Genomic DNA, 21,125 nt, shown 5'->3' on the forward strand with positions numbered 1-21,125 from the left:
AAACTTTGTCTCAAAAAAAAAAAAAAAAAGTTTCAAAAGTATCTAACCAGGGTTGAGTACACCCAACAGCGATGGTTTACACTGGTATTTGAGGACAGCTGTGACAGCAGTGACTAGTGTTTTAGAAAACTCTATCAAGTTTAAATGGTATTATATCTTTGAGGGTGCAGATAAACAGAATAAACAATATTTCACAAAACTAATTTGTTAGTGTGGAATCCCAAGGGTTCCTTTAAGTTCCTGTAGAATTTCCAGTCCATGAGGGAGTCTCAAGATAAACAAGTCCTGGAGCTGGAGAGATGGCTCATAGGTTAAGAGTACTACCTGCTGTTCCAGAGGTCCTGAGTTCAATTCCCAGCAACCACATGGTGGCTCACAACCATCTGTAATGAGATCTGGTGCCCTCTTCTGGCCTGCAGGCATATATGCAGACAGAATCACTGTATACATAATAAATAAATCTTAAAAAAAAAAAAAAAAGATAAACAAGTCCTAACCTGATCTTCTCTAAGGAAAAGGGGTTACTGGAGATGGAAACAAATGAACATGTCTCCAAAGAGCCCAAAAATGTGGGCAAAATGACCACACAGGCTTGGGGTCCTGGGATTTTCTAGTTCTGTCCCAAATCATCTAAGTAACTCTGCTTCTCCCAACATGCTAAGAAATCACCTTTGGCCTTATAAGATATTGTATAACACACAATATGGAAGTGAGTATTTTTAGAATAATCCTATTTTATAGAGGGAAGGGTACTACACAGAAGTAGTCTGGGGCTATGTTATAAGTCTAATTCACCAAGACCACAATGGCAAAGTACACGCATACACATACATACACACATGTGCGTGCATGTGCACACACACCAACACTGCACAAGCACCTTTCAGAAATCAAGGCATTATCTGTCAGTTGTCATAGTTCCTCAATAAAACAAAAAGAAAAAGCTATCTTAACACGAACCTTTTAAATTCTTCATTTTGAGCAATAAGTACCCTTTGTAACAAAGGTTTATTAGTTATTCTTGGAGAATAATAGTCACTGGTGTTGGTTATCACACAAGGCTTCTTTAGTAAATTACTGAAAACAGCATTAAAACCAGGGATAAAAGAAAAAGGAACCAAAAAAAAAAAAAAAAAACCCAAACAAACCCTGATTCAAAAATAGATTGAGGAGGGGCTGGAGAGAAGATTCAGCAGTTAAGAGCACTTGCTGCTCTTCCAGAGGACCCAGATTCAATTCCCAGAACCCACACAGAAGCTCATAACCTTCTGTAACTCCAATTCTGGGAGACTGGAATAAAAGTGTAGCAAGCACAAATGTGGTACAAAACACCCATACACACGAAATAATAAAAAAAAAAGTTAAATAAGCAAATTACATGAACACATATTTTTACAAAGATACATGAATGGCTAGGAAAAAAAATTTATCATATGACAGAAATGTAAACTACAACATTACACTTATTAGGTTAGCTATTATCAAAAAACAAAACAAACAAACAAATAAGCAAAAAAGGCCAGATATGGTGATTCCACACCTTTAATCCCAGCACTTAGGAGGCAGAGGAAGGTAGAGCTCTGTAAATTTAAGCCAGCAGGGTCTAAGTAGTGAATTCCAGAATATCCCCCAGCAATATATAGCAAGACCTGAGAGAAAGGGGATAATGGTTCTGAAACAGAGGGGCTGGAGACATAACTCATCTTAGTAGTCTTTGCAGTCAATGTATGACACCAAGTTCAATCACCAGCACCAAACAAACCAGGCAAGTAATTCTAGCACTCAGGAGCTGGTGAATGTGGGGGGATTTATCACATTTATCCTCAGCTACATAGTGAGTTTGTCAGCTTGAACCATATGAGACACTATCTCAAAAAAAAAAAAAAAAATACAATCTAGCAATTTTACTCCTAGGTATATGAGAAAAATATGGGGATATGTCTTAGTGGTGTACTGGAACAGCTGTGGTGGTGGTGGTGGTGTCAAACCAGGGTCTCAATTTGTACATTCACAGCAGTATTAGCCACAACACGGAAGCAATTCTTCTGTCAGTGACAGACACAGAGACGCAACTATGCTACATCTATTCTATATCATATACTTTGTCACACACATTGTGTGGTGTATGCTCAACCCTAAAAGGGAAGGAAATTCTGGCAGGAAACGCAACAACATGGATAAGATTAAGGGCATTATGTTAAGTGAAATAAGATAGTCACACGAAAATACTTTACAACTACTTACGTGCCGTCCTTAGTGCTCCACTCAACTACACACTTAAAAATGGTGACAATGGCCGGGCGGTGGTGGCTCACGCCTTTAATCCCAGCACTCAGGAGGCAGAGGCAGGTGGACCTCTGTGAGTTTGAGGCCAGCCTGGTCTACAAGAGCCAGTTCCAGGACAGACTCCAAAGCTACAGAGAAACCCTATCTCGAAAAACAAAACAAAACATGAGCCAGGCGGTGGTAGCACACACCTTTAGTCCCAGAACAGGGAGACAGAGGCAGGTGGCTCTCTGTAAATTAGAGACCAGTCTGGTCTACACAGTGAGACAGCTAGGGCTACTCAGAAAAACCCTGTCTTGAAAAACCAAAAAAGATGCTGGTAAATTTTATTACACATATTTTACCACAGTAAAAAGCAACTGGTGGGGGCGGGGACACACTGAATTGATACACTATGGAGCTCAAAAACCTACACTTACCAAACCAAGGAGGAAATTGCCTTAACAAAGACAGATTTTAAAAGTGGTGAATCATGTTTCTAGAAAAACAATATTCAATGACCAGAAAACAAAGGGATAACAAAGATACTGAAGTCCAAGGATAAACTTCACAATTTTGAAAAGAAGCCCTTCTTTAGACCTTCTCATTGGGAAGACAGAGAGCCCCCCCTATACTAGGTCACACGAGACAATGCTTTGTCACAACACAAAGATCACCTGACTAGCCCAGAAACAAAGTCACCGAAGAAGAGTTCAGAAGAAACACCTTTGCAGCAGCCTCACACATATCTGAGTGTGGTTATGCAACATAGAACTGATAAAGCAGATAAAATCTACAGCCAGATTCTTAAAAAGAAAGAAAGCAAAGATTCTTGAAAAGAATGTTAATCTTTAAGATGTTCCCGGCGCCTACAAAAGCTCCTGGTATGTAGCAGGTACTCAATAGATATCAACAGACTGAATGAATGTCTTAGTGCAATCAGTCTACACAGGCAGGAGTCTCATGCTTTGAGACAGTGAGGGAAACCCGGAAGCTAGGTAATGTATCCTCTTTAGTGTCATGATTTATCCTAGATCTTGACCTCTGACTCCCGGCTGGGCCTGCACCTGTGAGGCCACAACTCAGTAGGCCCTTCAGTGGTACCAGCAGCTAGAGGCAGCTGGGCCTTATATAAACAATCAGGGGGAAGGCACACAGAAGGGGACACTGCTACAGTTACTGTCTGTTCTGAGCCGCTCAGTTCCCAAGACCATGGCAGATTGGCCTAGGCCTTTATGTAGGAGAGAAATGCTTAGTTCCATGTGAAAAAGAAGAATGCTCTTGGTGAAAAACACTTGTACAGATCCTGTCTAAGAAAATATCTAACTAGTTTAGAAGTATCAGAAAACAATGCTAATGAATGCACCAAAAATACCACCAACTTCTTTCAGTTTCAGAAGAAAAAATGAAATCCATGACAGAGCTGAGTAGATGCTACGCTAACTGCACTCCCAAAATATGTTACAAATTCTCCTCAGCTTTACCAAATTCTGGGATTGGGGTCCAGTCATCTGCATTGTTAGGCAGCTCCCCAGAGAATACCAGGCAGTCAAATTTAAAACTATTCTGGAGCCATTCACAGTTACCAGGAGAACTCTTGTCTATATCCGTTTTGTTCCTGTTATATGCCCAAGAGTGCACTATAAACTGTTATCAAGCCTCACCTCACCTGGGCAGAGACACCAGGCTATTGGGCCTTCACTCTCCCACGTGCCTTCCAAGACTGACAAAGCTAGGGAGCTTGCAAGGTAAACTGCCAACAGTCCAGAAACTGTCCCAGCGCTGACTTAAGATGAAACTTGGTTCCTTATTAACTCCATCACTGGTCTTCACTCCTTATCCAAACAGCACACCAGAGACAAGAACCCAATTCTGAATGCAAAGAGAAACCTGGTTCTCTCTTTTTTTTCCCCTTGGTTTTTTTGAGACAGGGTTTCTCTGTGCAGCCTTGGTTGTCATAGACCTCACTTTGTAGACCCGGCTGGCCTTGAACTCACAGATCCACCTGCCTCTGCCTCCTGAGTGCTGGGATTAAAGATGTGAGTCCACACAGCCACCTGGTGCTATGTGAACATAAGACTGAGAAGTACAAACTACTAGGTCTCTGATAAGCCCCTTCTAGTACTTAAACCTATAATGTTAAGAAGCTAAGAACCAGCCAGGCTGTGGTGGTGCACACTTTAATCCTAGCAAGGGAGAGGCAGAGGAAGAAAAATCTCTTGAGTTCAAGGCCAGCCTGGTCTACAGAATGAGTTCCAAGACAGTCAGGGCTACACAGAGAAACCCTGTTTTGAAAAACCAAAAGGGCAGGAAGGAATTGCTAAAAAGCAACCATTTGATTTGGACTGGGCCACAGCAAAGCTTGGGGTGCAGGAAGATGAATAAAAATCTACATTAATCTATCATTCTAGAGACTAAGGTTAGGATTCAAGTTTGGGACTAACTTCAAGATCCAAGTACTACAATCTCAGAGACCTGTTATGGTTAACCTAATTTAAGGCTAAATAAGAGCAGAACCAATATCCCACTTAAGTCAACCCTGGTTCCCTAGGAGGTTTTTCCTGCCAAATTTGGATGCATCACAAGTTTTACTTTATTTGTGTGCATGTATGTGTGCGCATGTGTATATGGACATGTGGAGGTCAGAGGACAACTTAAGAGAGTTGATTCTCTCCTTCCACCATGTGGGTCCTGGGGACTGAACTCAGATCATCAGCTTGGTGGCAGGTGTCCTTATCTGCTAAGCCACCTTGCTGGCTATAACTGGCTATTTTAAAACTTGAGTTCAGTGCCCATTGAGCTTGGATGGATTATCATCACATTTGTAAAATACACAGAATGTTCCTTCCCAAGAATGGAGCTAGCACTTTGGTTAAGGATGCCCTGGCTCACAATATTCCTTGTGACATAGTTGGCGATGAGTCTGTTTAATATAAAAATACACACATCCATAAAGCAACCATGTTTAGAATTTGACCACTTTTGTTTGCAATGCCTTTCAGATCTCACAAGGAATAGTTAACTAAGATTCTTAGGAAATTATCTTTGCCGGAAGGAAGCATAGAAAATAAGCCCCTCATGGTAATATAAAGCTAAAAATCCTACATTAAAAACAAAGTCTTCACTAAGGCTAGAACGTTCTTGCAAAGCTGGGCAGGGAATATCTTTAGGGACTACTGAATGCTTCTCCTTCAGAGAGCTCACAAAGGCCCATTACCTCCAGCATACCTACAGTGAGACACAAAGAGGCTTTCTGGTCCACTCCAAAAGAGTTGGCAACTGTCCCTCATTATTTAAGAACAGAAAAAAAAAAAAAATCAAAGCTTTTGAAAATGCTAGTGTGACAGCAAATAGAACTCAAAACTCAGAAGATACCCTGCTAACATATTCAGACACTTAGCAAAGTCTCTCCATCTCAACCTCAGCCAATGGTTTGGTGAAAATACACACACACACACACACACACACACACACACACACACATGACTAAGAAGCCAGACCAAAGTCCTCAATAGCCCTCAATTTTACAGCAGAACTCAGAAAACAGCAATATCTCCTAATATGGTGGATACTTCACGTTTTCTCTCCACATCTGGAAAGCCCTATTCCAAGGTTAGCAGAACTACTACAAAAGGATGACCTCCAGAATGCTATCAGGAAACCAAAGCTACAGCCTCACCTCAGAACAAAACCAGCAGTTGAACAGTAATTCAGCTGCTTCTCAAAGGTAGTTTTCCTCAGTGGCATTTATGGGAGAAGTGGATGTAGGTCAGACTCCAGGCAGCACCAGCCTCCATCTGGGGCCTATCTATGTTCCCATACTTATAGACCTCTCTGCCCACCAAGTTCTAAAGAGACAGAGAAGGCACAGAGCAATAGCACTGTCTCCAAGACACCACCATGTTTCATTTGGATTTCCTTTGGCTTTTTGTGTATACTGTCACATAAGACCCTCAATGACTGCAGGACAGACATCTACAGATAAACATATAAAAAACCAGGGACTTATATGACTCGTCTGCTCAAGGTTATAAGTTAGGCACTTTAGCCTGAGCCTAGCCTTCCCACTGAGTGGCTAGTAAGTTTCCAGATACTACTTCCTTAGGTTACCGATGAGAGAGGCCATAGTGATGTCTTAGGGGACAGCTGGACATAAGCCACATGACTACAACTGAAACAACTCAGAAGGAGAAGGGAAAAGGACTAAGAGTTCAAAGCCAACCTGTATTATATACAAGTTTGAGGCCAGTCAGGGTCCACATATTAAGACCCTGTCTCAAAACAAGCAAATAATAAATAATCAAACCAACAAAATACTAAATGAAAAGAGCCAGGGTTCTGGCTTGTCAGGCGAGCACTCCAGTCCCATCTCTGCTACCTGTCAGCTAACTGTCTGGGGTCCTTACCTCCCCTGCAAACAGGGAGTAGAGTTACAATGACGAAAGGGATGATGGACATAAACCATTCACATTTCTTCATTTGCAAATACTTGTGCCATGCACAGTGTAAGATTTACAGCAGTGATCAAGAGATAGTTCTGGTCTCACAGAGCTGAGACTTTAGTCAAACTCCCAAGAAAAATAACTAAGCAGATAAATAAATGCTTTTAGAGTATGCTAAAAAAAATTAAGATTACCACAAATGATTGAAAACAGTCACAGGAAGGGCCAGATGTTAAGAGTGGCCTCTGAGGAGAAATTTCTGTTGAGCCCTAAGGGGTCCATAGTAGCTATCTATGTGAAGAATGGACGAACAAACATTTCTGTCATAAAGAACGCAAGATGTGCAAGGGTCACAGCATGAGGAAGGCCCAGGAACATGGAAGACAAACGCGATCGCAGTATGTCCTCTCACAGCCTTTTGGAGAACAACCGTTACAAGCTGCAACCACTGAGGATTACCACATCTATTTTTAAAATTACAAAGATGAGCCTAGAGAAAGGTGCTGTGTCTTGTCCAAGGTCAAAGCTACTCAGAAGAAGACCTAAGGCTGGAACCCCTCAGTATTCTACTTCCTGCGCTGTGAGGAGTCCCCGAAACACCTTGAAAACCCAAGTAATAACACTGCATCGACTTCCAGGCATCCGGTCAATCAAGCACTGAAAGCCCCACCTTTGGAATCTTACCACACAAGAGCAAAAGCAGCTCAGACCTAACTCAACAGCTCTGAAGTGGAAACGGCTTCTCTTCTTGCAGCCATGAATGAGAGAGAAAAGGATGCCCCAGAAAATTCCATGGCCTGTTCCAGGAGACAGAACCACTGATGCAAATGAGCACTCACCTCAAGTGAACAGCACAGGAAAAGCTAATTACTCCATCTGTACCAAAGAACAAACCCCTTTAAACAGCAGTTCTCGGTCAGGCTGGGACACCCACCCCAGTAAAAGGCATCTGGGAATTGGTGGAGGCAGTCTGAGGTGAACTGCAGGATGCCCTGGGTATTCAATAGGTTCAAAGTCTTGCAAAATGACAGAATGGTCCTATATAATAAAAATAAATAAACGTACTACCTATAATGTTAACAAGAGCCCCCCTCCCATACACTGGAGACACTGAAAAGGTTAACATCTTTAACTTTCCTTGTTCAGTGGCGCTCCCTGATTGTAGGCCTGAATGGGGGTGGGGGTAGGGAAGAACTCCAAGGTTTCACAGCTGAAGAGTGTGAAAATCTGGAATTCAGTGGTAAGCTCATAACTTTATCAGGGAACGTGGCAGTGGAACAAGGATAAAGAAGTTTATAGCAAGAGACAGACTTAAGAAATCTCACCCAAAAGGTAATTCCTCTTCTCACTCCTCCATATAAGCCCTTATAAAATTCTGTGACTTTGGAGAGCTGATTTACGATGTTTTCAGTTTTAAAGGCAGACCCGTGACATCTTATTTACAAATGTAATCACGACAGTCTTGCAAATACAGTCGACTCTTTCTGGACTCAACTACTTAAGGAAGATTATTAATCCCAAGATGCTTATCGCAGGCTGAATGCCAACAGTTTAATGGCAGTTTAATGGCAGCCCCTTACTCCAACCAGCCACTATACCCCACCAAAGTTTTCTCCAAAAATTTAAAATTATAGAATTGACCAAAAGAAAGAGAAAAATAAGAGAGACCCAAAAACCCTATTCTGTTTTGAAATAGCTACAAGAGTAAACCCACAAGGTAAATCTTCCATGATCTGAAAAAGCTTTATCCCACACACTATCTAAAATTTCACCCAAAGGAGTCTGAATATGTAACTTCTTCACTTCAACTGCTAATAAGCACACAGCGGTCTCACACCCCTTTAGACCAATTTTCCAGAAGCCTGCCCTGCCTTCTCAGGACAGCCATGCAGACAGACCTGTTTTCCTCTAGAAGTGCCTGCCAGGCCTTCTCTGCCCTACCAGCCAGACCCTGGGAAATCCCCCTCCAGCCTTTTCCTGGCCTGTCACCAGAAAGGCACACACAGAATGAATCCATCCAGAGTCTCTCAACCTTCCTCTTCCCAGTCACATACCAACTGCTGGGCAGTAATGCCCCACCTTGTCGGTGCTTTGTTTAAAACAAAACAAACAAACAAAAAAACCCAAGAAAATGCAGATTCACGGGGAGAGCAAGCACTTAGTAAGGAGCAGGAGAAAAAAGATGGAGGGCTGTGAGAATCACTGAGCCAAGCCTGCTGAATGCAGCATCAGAGACCAGAACCCAGGGAGGGAGGCTTTCCATATTGCAGACCACACCTGTCTAAGCCAGCCTCCTGCTCCATTTTAAACAATTTGTACAGTTACCCAGCTGGGTGGAAAAACTAGCAAGGCTAAGGAACCACTTGTCCCCTAGTTTTATTTCTTTTTCTCTTTGTTTAGAAGACACTACCTCCCTAACCAGACAGGTAGGCACCATGCTGCAGTAGCAGAAATGAAGTGTCCAAACCAGCCTAGAAGACCTCTTCTCTGAGGATCATGATGCTAATAAATGGGGCTTTAATGGGCAGGTTTCACTCTGCCATCCACAAGTGAACACATGCCTGCAGTCCTACAACGCCCGACTCCGCAGCCTGGTAGACAGCGTCTTCCCTAGGCAGTAGTTATCCCACTTGATCCTATTCCTCCTCTGGCAGAGAAGGAACCAAGGGAAAGGCAGGAGTTAGCTTTATACCCATAGCTTAGCACACTGAGAGGTTTGGGGGGCCCCCGGCGCGCCCTGCCTTGGCACTCCACCCTTACAGGCCTCCGTCACCCAAGGACTCACCACTGTGCGAGCTGAACCACCTGGGTGCGATGTGCAGAGGTAGAGCATCCGCCAGCGAGGCTCGGGAGCCCAGGTACAGCATCCCGTCTCTATGGTGACCGCCGCCTGTCTCCTGGTAACCATTGCCGTGAGCATAGGTGGAGTCCGACGTGGACCCTCCGCCGCCCGGCGCCCTCTCTGAGTCGCCGGTCCCGCGGGAAGCGGGGGTGTAGAGGCCAAAGGGCACCCCTCCGGCCGTGCTGGGGTCCATGCCCATGCCCGCCACCGAGCTGACCGAGCGGCTGCGCAGCCCCATAGCCCCGCCGCCCGTCCGGTAGTGCCCAAAGTGGGGCGCTCCTCCCGGCGGCGGCACGGCGCTGTCATCGGTAGAGACCCCCGGGAAGGGGCCTCGAGAGCGAGCCGCCGTGCTCTGCTTGCCCCCCATGTTCGCCCGGGCCCCGGTGGGGCGGGAACCTCGAGGCCGAAACCCTCCCCCACTACTCAGAAGCGGGTGGAAGACTGGGCGAACATAAGGGGGGGGGTTACAAAAGAGCCCCGAGGGAGAAAATGAAAAAGAGAGAGGGAAAAAAAAACCTCAGAAGATCCGCGGGGCGGAAAAAGCAAGCGAGCGGGGACCCCAAACTAAGAATTTCAAACAGTCCAAGCCGAATGCATGTTCTCCTTAAGGTCCGAAGACGCGCGGTCCGGAGCGGGCGCCGCGCGCTACAGGCCGCCCCCGGGCTCGAGAGCCTGAGGAGCCGCAGCGAAGGGAGGGAGGCGCCGGAGGAGGCCTCCCGCCCGCCCGCAGCAGGAAGCGGCGGAGGCTCAGGGAGCCGCGCGCGTCCCCGGTCTCAGGACTCGACGACCGGGGCCGACGGTCCGGACTCCTTCAGGCTTCGGGAGGGCTCGCGGCGGTGGGGCAGCCAGGCGGAGCTCTGGAAGCCGCAGTCGCGTGGCGTCGCGCTCCGGCTCCAGCCGCCGCCGGCCCCGCCAGCCAGCCGCACCGACCCGCTCGGTCCCGGGCTGCGCTCGCCGGCGCTCCTCGCCGCCGTGGAGACAATGGAGGGCGGCAGAGCGCACGCGCGGCCCGCGCCTCCCTCCCTCCCCACCCCCCCGCCGGGTTAACCCTTTCGCGGCCCCTGCGGCGCGGCGAACGGCTGCGGTCCTGGAGGTCCCCACCCACCCGCCGCCTGCGCCCCTGGCGTCCGGGAACCGGCAAGTTCCAGAGGCCCAGACTTCTTCCGGAACCAAGCACGGCTAGAGTCGCCGCGAAAGTCGAGTCACTACGTTCAAGAAGAATCCTTGCGTGGGGGAGGGGCGGCGACGGTTTTAGTGGGTGGGAAGAAAACTAGAAAGAAAGAAAACCGACTAAGACGCCTACCTGGGTTTGAGGGTCGTTGGGCGAGCCCCCTCCCGCCACAAACCTGCCCTCACAGCACCCTCTGGTGGATGTGCTGTGCATCCGTTTGGAGGTTCCCATCCAAGGACCCCAACCAACATTAGGAAGTTTTAGCATTTTGGGGGCAGTTAGCTTGGACCCAAACATCGGGGGCCTTAACATTTAGGGTTAGCTGTTAGGAGATATAGCAGTGCCCTGGGGGCATATAGGAATCAGGGTTTTGCTGACAAATCAGAACCAACTTTTTGGGTCTAAGGAAGCCAGTCAATTCCTTAGGCTAGAATGTAATCCTCAAAAATCAATAGGTGGATAAAAAGCATGGAAATAGACCGATGCAGCTAAGAAGTGGTTTTTGAAACTCCTTGTCCAAGGCCGACTCCTGTTTTTGTTTACCATGTATTTTGAAATAGAGCCACAAGGCAAGGACACAGTGAGCACTCAATAAATATTTGTTGACCAAACTGCATTTTGCAACAATCACCTTCCCAATTCAGACCCAGTCTTTCTCATATATCCACATTACCTTATTTATTGGACAAATAATTTTTCAAGTCCTCAGCGCTGGATGTGAGCATCACCCAGTCCAGAGCTTCTCTGTCTCCTTGTCAAGTGTGCCAGGTGCTTCCAGAAATGTGTGGAGTGTGGAGTTGGAGAGAGACAAAAAGGTCTAATAGACATGTCTCTTCCAGTGTGGCTAGCCTGGAAGGCCACAAGAAGATGTCTATTTGCAAGCTTAGCGAATCTGGGGATGAGCAAAAAGCCCTGAACAAAGAATTTGAAAGTTTTGTAAGAAAAACTAATGCAAGAAATACCTGGGCTGTGGCACACACCTTTAATCCTAGCACTCAAGAGGCATAGGCAGGGGGATCTCTGAATTTGAGGCCAGTCTGGTCTACATAGCAAGTTCCAGGACAGCCAGGGCTACACAGGAAAACCCTGTTTTGAAAAACCAATGTGGGTGTGTGTGTCCGGGCTGGAGAGATGGCTTAGGGGTTAAGAGTATGTGTTACTCTTGCAGAAGCCCTGGGTTCATTCTTAGCACCTATGTGGTGATTCACAACCATTCGTAACCCCAGATCCAGGGTACCCAACAAGCATGCTCAGGATGCGCCACCTCCCTGCATGCAGGCAAGGCATATACAAAGAGCAGGTAAATCTAAAACTTCATAAAATGTAAATATAGAACAAACACATTGAGATAATATCCAGGATATCTATCATCTGTGTCTAAATCAGGAATGTGTGCACTTCTAAAAGAGAAAAGGGGTGACCTAAAGAAATAGAAAAGGAAATTACAGAGGCTGGAGAGGTGGCTCAATAGAAAGTGTACTGCTCTTGCAGAGGACCTGAGTCTGATCTGTAACTCTAATTCCGAGGAATCTGATGACCTCTTTTGGTTTCCACTGGCATCCACACGTAAATAGCACTCACTCATGTAAACGCAGACTCATAAAGAAAAATAATGCAAACACATGATAAAAGGGAACATTCAGCTGGTCAGTGGTGGCACATGCCTTTAATCCCAGTACTCAGGAGGCAGAGACGTGCAGATCTTTGTGAGTTCAAGGCCGTTTTGGTCTACAGAGTGAGTCCCAGGACTGGCTCCATAGCTACTGGGAAACCATGTCTCGAACCACCTACCCACACACAAAAAGGGAACATTCATCAATTTTAAGTGGTATAGGAAAAAAGCTAGATTCTTTTTTTTTTTTTGAGACAGGGTTTCTCTGTGGCTTTGGAGCCTGTCTTGGAACTAGCTCTGTAGACCAGGCTGGTCTCGAACAAAGCTAGATTCTTGATCCTTCTATTTTTGAAGTTAAATACATTATAACCCTCTTAACAAAGTGGTTTTTGATCTTATTAACTTACTACACACACACACACACACACCTATGTAGTTACCCCTCCCCCCAACTCAGGCACTGGAGATTGAAGTTAGGGCTTTGTATGTGCTAGATTTGTACTCTATCGGTGAGCTATACCCAATCCCCTAATAAAATATTTAATATCTGAGAAGTTCCAGGCACTCTTCTGGAATCTAGGATACAGGATGAACTAGGCAGATGGAACTTCAGGACAGCCATTTTGCACCCTCTTGAATGACTATAGTCAGAAAGAGATGGTAACGGCTACAGAGAAGTGTCGAGACCAGACCTTCGTATCTTCGTACTGGAAACATTAAATGGTTGATTGCTTCGGAAAATAGTCCGGCAGATCCTCAAAAAGATTAGAGCTGGGTATGGTAGGCACACATCTTTAATCCAAGCACTAGGGAGACAGAGACAGAAGGGTGTCTGCGAGTTTAAGGCCAGCTTGGTCTACATTGTGAGTTCCAGGTCAGCCAGGGCTATACAGTAAGATCCTGTCTCAAAAATAAAAAGATACAATATAATATAGCCATTCCATTCTTAGGCATAAATATTTTTTTTATTTATTGTTTTTTCAAGACAGGTATGGTCTGAGTAGGTCAGGCTGTCCTAAAACCACTTCTATAGACCAGGCTGGCCTTGAACTCCCATATCCATTTGCCTCTGCTTCCTGAGTGCTTGGATCAAAGATGTGCACCACTACAGCTGGCTTTTAGGTATATTTCTAAGGAAAAGAAACATACATCCACAAAAGAACTTATACAGGAATGTGCATAGCCTTATTACTTGGTTTTGTGTGTGCATGTGTGTTTGTGTGTGTGTGTGTGCACATACCTGTCCGAGTGTGGGGGTACACAAGCATGTGAAGACCAGAGATGGATATAGGTTATCTGCCTCAATCACTTCTCTGCCTAGCTTTTTTGAGATAGGCTCTTCACTGACCCTGAAGCTCACTCATTGGCTAGACTCCTTAGCCAGCAAGCCCAAGAGATTCTCCTGGTCCCACCTCCCAGCACTGGAATTACAGACTCATTCAGTGTGTCTGGATTTTTAGGTGTGTGATAGGAATCCTACTAGGTGTGGCAAGTGCTACTGACCGAGCTATCTCTCCAGGCCTAATTTTATTTTGTTTTGTATTTTGGAGACCAGGTATTACATAGTCCAGGTTAGCCCTTTATTCGCTGTGTAGACAAGAATGTTCATGAATTTCTGATGGTCATGCCTCTACCTCCCACGTACTAGGATTACAGGCTTGCACCACCACACCAGGCTGCAGCATTATTTGAGACAGAATCTTGAGTTCAATCGCTAGTATTGCATGAACTTAGCATGGTGGTATGCACCTATAATCTCAGCACACGAGAAGTAGAAGATCAGGAGTTAAATGTCATCCTCAGCTTTTAAATACATTTTCCATGTATTTTTCTCCAGACATGCCTTGAGGGAGGGGCTATCCCAAAGCTTGAAGAAATTGAGAAATTTGAACTTGGCCCCCTTTTAAAGTAAGACAAGCTCCCTCTTCCCCAACTAAAGAGCTATATACTTTCAGCCCATACATGAAGACATTTATGTATATTCACACATATAAATTGGAGAGATACATGAAGCAACATAACAGTCCCCTTGGGAGAGAGACAGTGGCCGCTTGGGCACTCTGGGTGACAGAATAGATAAAAACATTGTCCACATAATACATGTTTTAGTATTTTTGGCTCTTTTCCGTGTAAATTTCTTATTTAAATGTTTTTAAAGATTTATGTGTGTAAATGTTTTGCCTGTGTGTACATATGTGCACCACATGCATGCAGTGCCCACAGAGGTCAGAGGAGAGAGTCAGGTCTCCTGGAACTGGTTGGGAACCACCACCGTGCAGGTGCTGGGCACTGAACTCTGGTCCCCTGGTGGAGCAACGCATGCTCTTTTTTTTTTTTTAATTTATTTATTTATTTATTATGTATACAATATTCTGTCTGTCTGCAGGCCAGAAGAGGGCACCAGACCTCATTACAGATGGTTGTGAGCCACCATGTGGTTGACTGGGAATTGAACTCAGGACCTTTGGAAGAGCAGGCAATGCTCTTAACCTCTGAGCCATCTCTCCAGCCCCGCAACGCATGCTCTTAACCGCTGAGCTATCTCCCCAGCACCTTATTTTTATTTATGGAACAGAATCTCACTGTGCAGTCCCATGAGATATATCTGGGGTCTTGATCTTCCTGCCTCTGCCTTCGGAGTGTCAAGGTTATAGGTGTTTACTGCCATGCTCACCGTGCCCTATAAATTTAGATGGATAGACAGAAAAAAACATGCCGCATGTATACGAAAAAGTCCCAGAGCCAGAAGGAATAGAACTGAGCTTCAGTGCTTTACAGTGGATATGCTAATCATGAAATCTCCAGATGACAGTTTTGTTTGCTCTGTGTGCTTTTAAACAAAATGACAAAGATTAGGGCTGCTTCAAGCTATATTTCTTTTTGCAAATGAGTCATTTGGCCTGTAGTTTTATATCTTACTGTTTATTAAAAGGCTGATGCTCAGAGGTTTGCCAGCCAAACAGTTGAGCGAAGCCCCCTCTTTCTGGAACACGCTAAAGCTCAGCTTCGGTGCCCTTCTAAGAGACTGCCCTTGCAACCGCCCTGTACATGTACCCAAATTACAATTTTCTCTTGGAAGGGATGTTACGATATGGAGCTGGGGTTCAGCCGCTTGAGCGCTTCCTTTACCTGGCAGTAATTCATGACATTGCAACAAGGTCTTAGGTCTTAGAGGAGTCCCATGTTATCATTTGTTGCATCAAGAGTCCAATGGGGAGATGGCTCAGTGGGTGAAGCATTTACCATGCCAGCATGAGGAAAATGTGAAAGAAGAGTTTGGATCCTCAGCACCCATGTAAATACCAGGTGGGGGCATGCAACCTTCCTGTAGTCCAATCACATGGGAGGTGGAGACAGGGGATCCCCGGAGCAAGCTGGCTAGCTAGACTAGCCAAAGTGGTAAGCTTTGGGTCCAAGTAAGAGATCCTGCTTCAATACATAAGGCAGTGATTGATAGAAAAAAACACCTGGTATATCTTCCTCTGGCCTCCAGTGCGTACGTGCACCTGCACTCCCGTACACGTATGCCCACATGCACTGAACATGTAGACATGCACATACACACCTACACCCACAACATACTGTGAAGCCAGACTGGCAACACGTGACTGTAATCCTAGCTACTTGAGAGGCTGAGATAAGGGATTGGGGTTTAAGACCCCCTGGGTCACAGAGCAAATTCAAGGCTAGCGTGGGTAATTTAGCAAGAATCTGTATTTTAAAAAAAAAAAAGTGGGGAGGAAGGTTTAAGACTATAGCTCAGTGGTCAAGCACTTGTATAGCTCAGACCTTGGGTTGGGTTCCTAGCACCACAAGGGGGGAAGGGGGGAAGGTTAATGGGTTTGGGAAAGGCAGCAAATCCTTTCCTACGTGTTCAGATGATATGAGTGGAACAAGGGTCCTCATGGGCACAAGAGACAATGGAGTCTCAGAACCTACCAGTATTCTGTAACACCCGCCCCTCATAACAGCAGAGGCCCTAATTGAATTGGACCTCTATCTATAAAAAAAAAAAGATTTTTATTTTATTTGTTTATACCATGTGTGTAGTGGTGCTTGGGTAGGCCAGAAGAGAGTGCCAGGTCCCCTGGAGCTGCATTACAGGCAGTTGTGAGCTGCCCTGCATGGGTGGTGGTGACCAAACCTGGGTCCTCTTGGAAGTGCAATAACCACTAGCCATTGCTACAGATCCTTGACTTCTATCTTCCTTTATTTCTTTCTTCCTTTTTTTTTTATCTTTATATTCTTACTGCTTATGGGTGAGCTGCTTCACAGCACACTTTCGTGCAGCAGGGTTAATGAATATTGATTGACCCACCTTCTATAACCGGCAGGAGAAAGCTGATAAAATAGGTGTTACAAAAGCCCACTGCAAAAGTGAAAATGCAGGCAACGCTGCCGCAAAGCCCTGTTTCAACACTTTAGGAAATCTACATGAAGTCTGGGGCTTGCACAGTTCAAACAAGAAAGAGGACTGATTGTCAGGGCCAGCCCCTGGGCAACAGTGGGGAACTTCTCCCTGTCTCTTACGAGTCAGAGCATGGAAGGGCTTTTCCCACTTTGAGAGAGCCCCAGCACCTCCCCTGGGAAAGATAAAAATCTTCCCCTGAGAAACGTCCTCTTGACCCCTCTCAGAGCTCTGTATGTTTTTATTGTTTTACTTGAAAAGAGAAAACTTGAGCAGAGAAACAAGCAACCAAATATGCAAAGCCAGAGGGCTAAGCATGTGAGCACATCCTCAAATATTTGCTGACTGACAAAGAGAGAAAAATTACTAGTGGGTCTCAGAGCAAGGGTCCAAGGTTTCCAGGTGTAAAAGGATTGGGTGGCGGTGGTGGTGCGGGGAGCATTGAGCTACCTCTACATCCTGCAGAAGAAACAGGAGACTAGGAAGAGAGGGGTTGTATTATATAATGCTGGTGGGAATGTAAACTAGTCCAGCCAGTATGGAAATCAGTATCGCTGTATTGCGGTTCCTCAAAACACCAAAAATAGATCCACCATGTGATCCAGCTATACCACTCCTGAGTATTTACCAAAAAGATTCCATGTCAGTCTGTCACACAGGTTTCGGCACACGGTGTTCACGGCAGGTCTCTTCCCAGTGGCTAAGTTATGGATTAACCTACCTACCTTTTTTTTGTTTGTTTGTTTGTTTTGTTTTGTTTTTTGAGACAGGGTTTCTCCGTGGCTTTGGAGCCTGTCCTGGAACTAGCTTTGTAGACCAGGCTGGTCTCGAACTCACAGAGATCCACCTGCCTCTGCCTCCCGAGTGCTGGGATTAAAGGCGTGCGCCACCATCGCCCAGCCAACCTACCTTTCTTTAATTTTTTTTTTTTACATTTGTACTGATTCATTGTGTGTGTGTGTGGTGTCTGTCTGTGGGTTCAGGTATCAATGAAGGTCAAAGGCATTGTTGCCTAACCTGGGTGCTTGGAACCAAATGTGGGTCCTCTGCAAGAGCAGTGTGTGCTCTTAACCACTAAGCCACCCTCCAGCTCCCAGTGAAGAAGAAAACACAGCTGTGTTGAAATTTTGTGGCTAGCTGCTGTTAAAAGCCAGCTGAGGTCCTGGGTTTCCTGGTCTCTGTGTATCTTGCTTTTCTTTGGATTGCTAATGAAGTGACCTTCCCTGTTGTGTGGTCAGTACATTGAGGTCTATGTGACAAGGGCCGATGTTCCCCAGCCTCTGCCACAGACAGGACACTACTCGCGACTCTCAGATGTGCGCAAGAACGAGAAAGCAGCCAGAGAGCTTTTGATTTCGCTTCAGAGTCCTCTGTCTTTGATGGTAGAGTCATGACATGACTTTGTGGGTGGGACACAGTGTGGTGAAAGATGTTAAAGAGGGGCCTGAGGAGGCAACTGGGAGGCACACATGCTCGGCTCTTTGACATTCTTTCTATAGAAAGCATTGAGGAAGGGAGCGCTAAGGAGCTCAGTTCCAAAGTACTTTGCGTGTTCTTAGCAGGTGACATGCAGATTTTGAGAACTGGAAGCCAGGTGTGGTCACACAAGCCTGTTATCCTGGCACTTAAGAGCCGGAGGCAGGAGAATCAGATCAAAATCATTTGAGCTACAGTGAGGTCCAGGCCAGCCTGGGCTACATGGGAACCTGTCTTTTAAAAAGAAAAGATTGGGAGAACTAGAGAAATGTGGGTGAAGGAGCCGAGAGTGGGGAAGTACTGCAGAAAAGCCCACACCAGGGGATCCAGCACATTACCAGGCTACATTTGGACAAGCAGAGCTTTGTAATATCTTATCTATCCCCCAAACCATTTTTTTTTTAATTTTTCGAAACAGAGTCTCTCTGTGTAGCTCGGCCGTCCTGGAAGTTGCTCTATAGATCAGGCTGGCCTTGAATTTACAGAGATCCACCTGCCTCTGCCTCCTGAGTGCTGGGATTAAAGCCTTGTATCACTACGCCTGAATTTTTTTAAAGATTTTTTTTTATTTTTGTTTATTTGTATGTGTGTATGTGCCACATGTATGCAGGTACTCACGAAGGCCAGAAGAAGGCATCAGGTCCCCTAGGGCTGAAGTTATATGCTCTTGTGAGCAGCCCTACTCTAGACCCCTGGAAGAGCAGCAAGTGCTTTAACCAATGCCCCATCTCTCCAGACCCCTAATGATCCTGTTTTGATAGTGTACCCTAAGTTCTGGGATTGACTAAAACTCGACATTACAGTTCACCCTAGAAGGTTGTATGAGTACCTTGGTATATGTATTTGTACTCAGAAGAAGGCATCAGATTTCCCCCACCTATTGTTTTGAGGCAGGGTCTCTCTCTGAACTTACGGCTCATGTTTTCTCAGTGAGCATGAATGCCAGTGAGCTCTAGTGATCCTCCTGTCCTATCTCCACCCAACTAGGATCTGGTGCTACAGGTGCACACGGGAGCCTAGATTTGTTACATGGACCTGAGATCCAAATTCTGGCCCTCATGATTTCAGAGCAAGTGTTCTTAATCACTGAACCATCTCTCTCTAGTCCTCTAGCAGTTTTTTGTTTTTGTTCTTTAAAGGACTTTCAGTGTGTAAGAGAAACCTGATGGGAGGATGAGAAAGAAGGAATTCAGGAAAATAACTGGCAATCTTATGTTTCTCCCAGATGTACAGAATTTCACAGGGATGGAGAGATGACCCATCGATACACTGCTCTTGCAGAGGACTTGAGCTCCACTCCCAGGACTCACACCAAAAGGATCACCAAGTATCTGTAACTCCAGCTCCAGGGGATCTGATGTTCTCTTCTGGCCTTCTCAGGTAACTGCACTCATCTATACATTATTCTCCCCCGTCCACATAACCTTCCTGCACACACACACACACAATTAAAAATAAATAAAATAAGTCTTTTAAAAAAGAGTCACACATGAAGGGCTTTGGCAGTCTTGAAGTTACTGTTGGTTTCACAGAAGGTCCTTCCAAGCTACAAAGCTGTCTGGGAGCATGGCCATCTGCTTCTTACTGTACACGCAGTAACAAGCAGGGCCCAACAAAATGAACCAGGGTCCTGTTCTGAAGTTTGGAAATATTAAATAATTATTGAATTAAAAAGCAATGTGTACTTTGAAGTGAAGAAGTATAGTGCCACAAGAGAGTTAAATTGGAGACCAGTATTATTCTATCTTTGGAACACAACTCGCTCTCCACACCAAGAGCTCTGTTCACACTCTTTTATTTTTGTTTTTGTTTTCCAAGACAGGGTTTCTCTGGATAGCTCTGGCTGGCCTGAAACTCACTCTGTAGACCAGGCTGTCTACACAAATCTGTCTGCCACTGCCTCCCAAGTGCTGGGATTAAAGGTGTGCACCCCTCACCAGGCACTTTGTTCACACTCTTAATGAAGTACTTTCCCTTTGAATAGTGTGCCCTATATAAATCTTAATATACTGAAACACTCAAATGTCACCTTCAAGGTGCCACTTCAGGTCCTCAATTTAGGTTATTCCACCCTGACACATTGCTTACAAGTCTATTATTTAATTCAATTCTGCCGAGTATTTATCTACTGTGTAGTGATCAATTGTTCCAGTTTTCTGGGATGCAAGAGTTGTTTTTTGTTGTTGTTGGATATGATTCTAAAATCTGGACTGTTCCTGGCAGAGACGACAGGGAGATAATGTCACCCTAAGCTTTAACAGCCAGCATTCCAGGGGTAAAGGAGCCCACACCTTCTCTCCATTCATACAATGACTTGCACATAAAATACTACCAATAGGGGCTAGAGAGCACTGGACAGTTTGCAACTGTCTGTAACACAGACATACATGCAGGCAAAACACCAATGCACATAAAATAAAAATAAAAACAATACTGGTATTGTAGAATATTATTTTAAGATGTGTTACATTTGTTTATGCTGTGCCAACATTTGCTTTATTGATGCAAAGATGTGCTACATTTTTTTATGTTACATTTGTTTAATTCTGTGAAGCTCTGATTTTTTTTTTTGTCTAAAACACCCGATAGTCTGATAAAGAGCTGGATGGCCAATAGTGAGGATAGACAGGACTGGCAGACAGAATATATAAAAGAAGGAGCAAGACAGAACAAGGAGAGGAGGATATCTGGGTTACACGACAAGTCACAGAAAAAGAAGTAACGTAAGATATTCAAAAGCAAGAAAAGGGAAAAGTCCAGAGGCAAAAGATAGAATACTTTAAGATAAGAAAACAAGCCAAGCTAAGGCCGGGCATTCATAAGTAATAATAAGCCTCTGTGTGTTTATTTGGGAAAAAGCCAAAAAGAGGAAAACAACCAACAGCACACTGGTAATAGTAAGAATAATA

General features: G+C 45.0%; 1 protein-coding gene across 4 annotated transcripts in view; it reads right to left on the minus strand.

The window, feature by feature from the left end:
• The window catches only part of Znrf1 (zinc and ring finger 1), a 92,235-nt gene extending 82,315 nt beyond the window's left edge, over positions 1-9,920 (minus strand). For all 4 annotated transcript variants that reach the window (XM_050143546.1, XM_050143544.1, XM_050143545.1 and 1 more), the window contains exon 1: positions 9,493-9,920. In XM_050143546.1, coding sequence (XP_049999503.1) covers positions 9,493-9,916 — 424 coding nt within the window. In that variant the 5' untranslated portion in view covers positions 9,917-9,920. The remainder of the gene's footprint in view (positions 1-9,492) is intronic.
• Positions 9,921-21,125: the final 11,205 nt, after the last annotated feature.

The sequence above is a fragment of the Alexandromys fortis genome, unplaced genomic scaffold, assembly GCF_014885135.2.
Source record: "Alexandromys fortis isolate MF-2015 unplaced genomic scaffold, M_Fortis_MF-2015_v1.1 scaffold_1, whole genome shotgun sequence".
NCBI classification, from domain to species: Eukaryota; Metazoa; Chordata; class Mammalia; order Rodentia; family Cricetidae; genus Alexandromys; species Alexandromys fortis.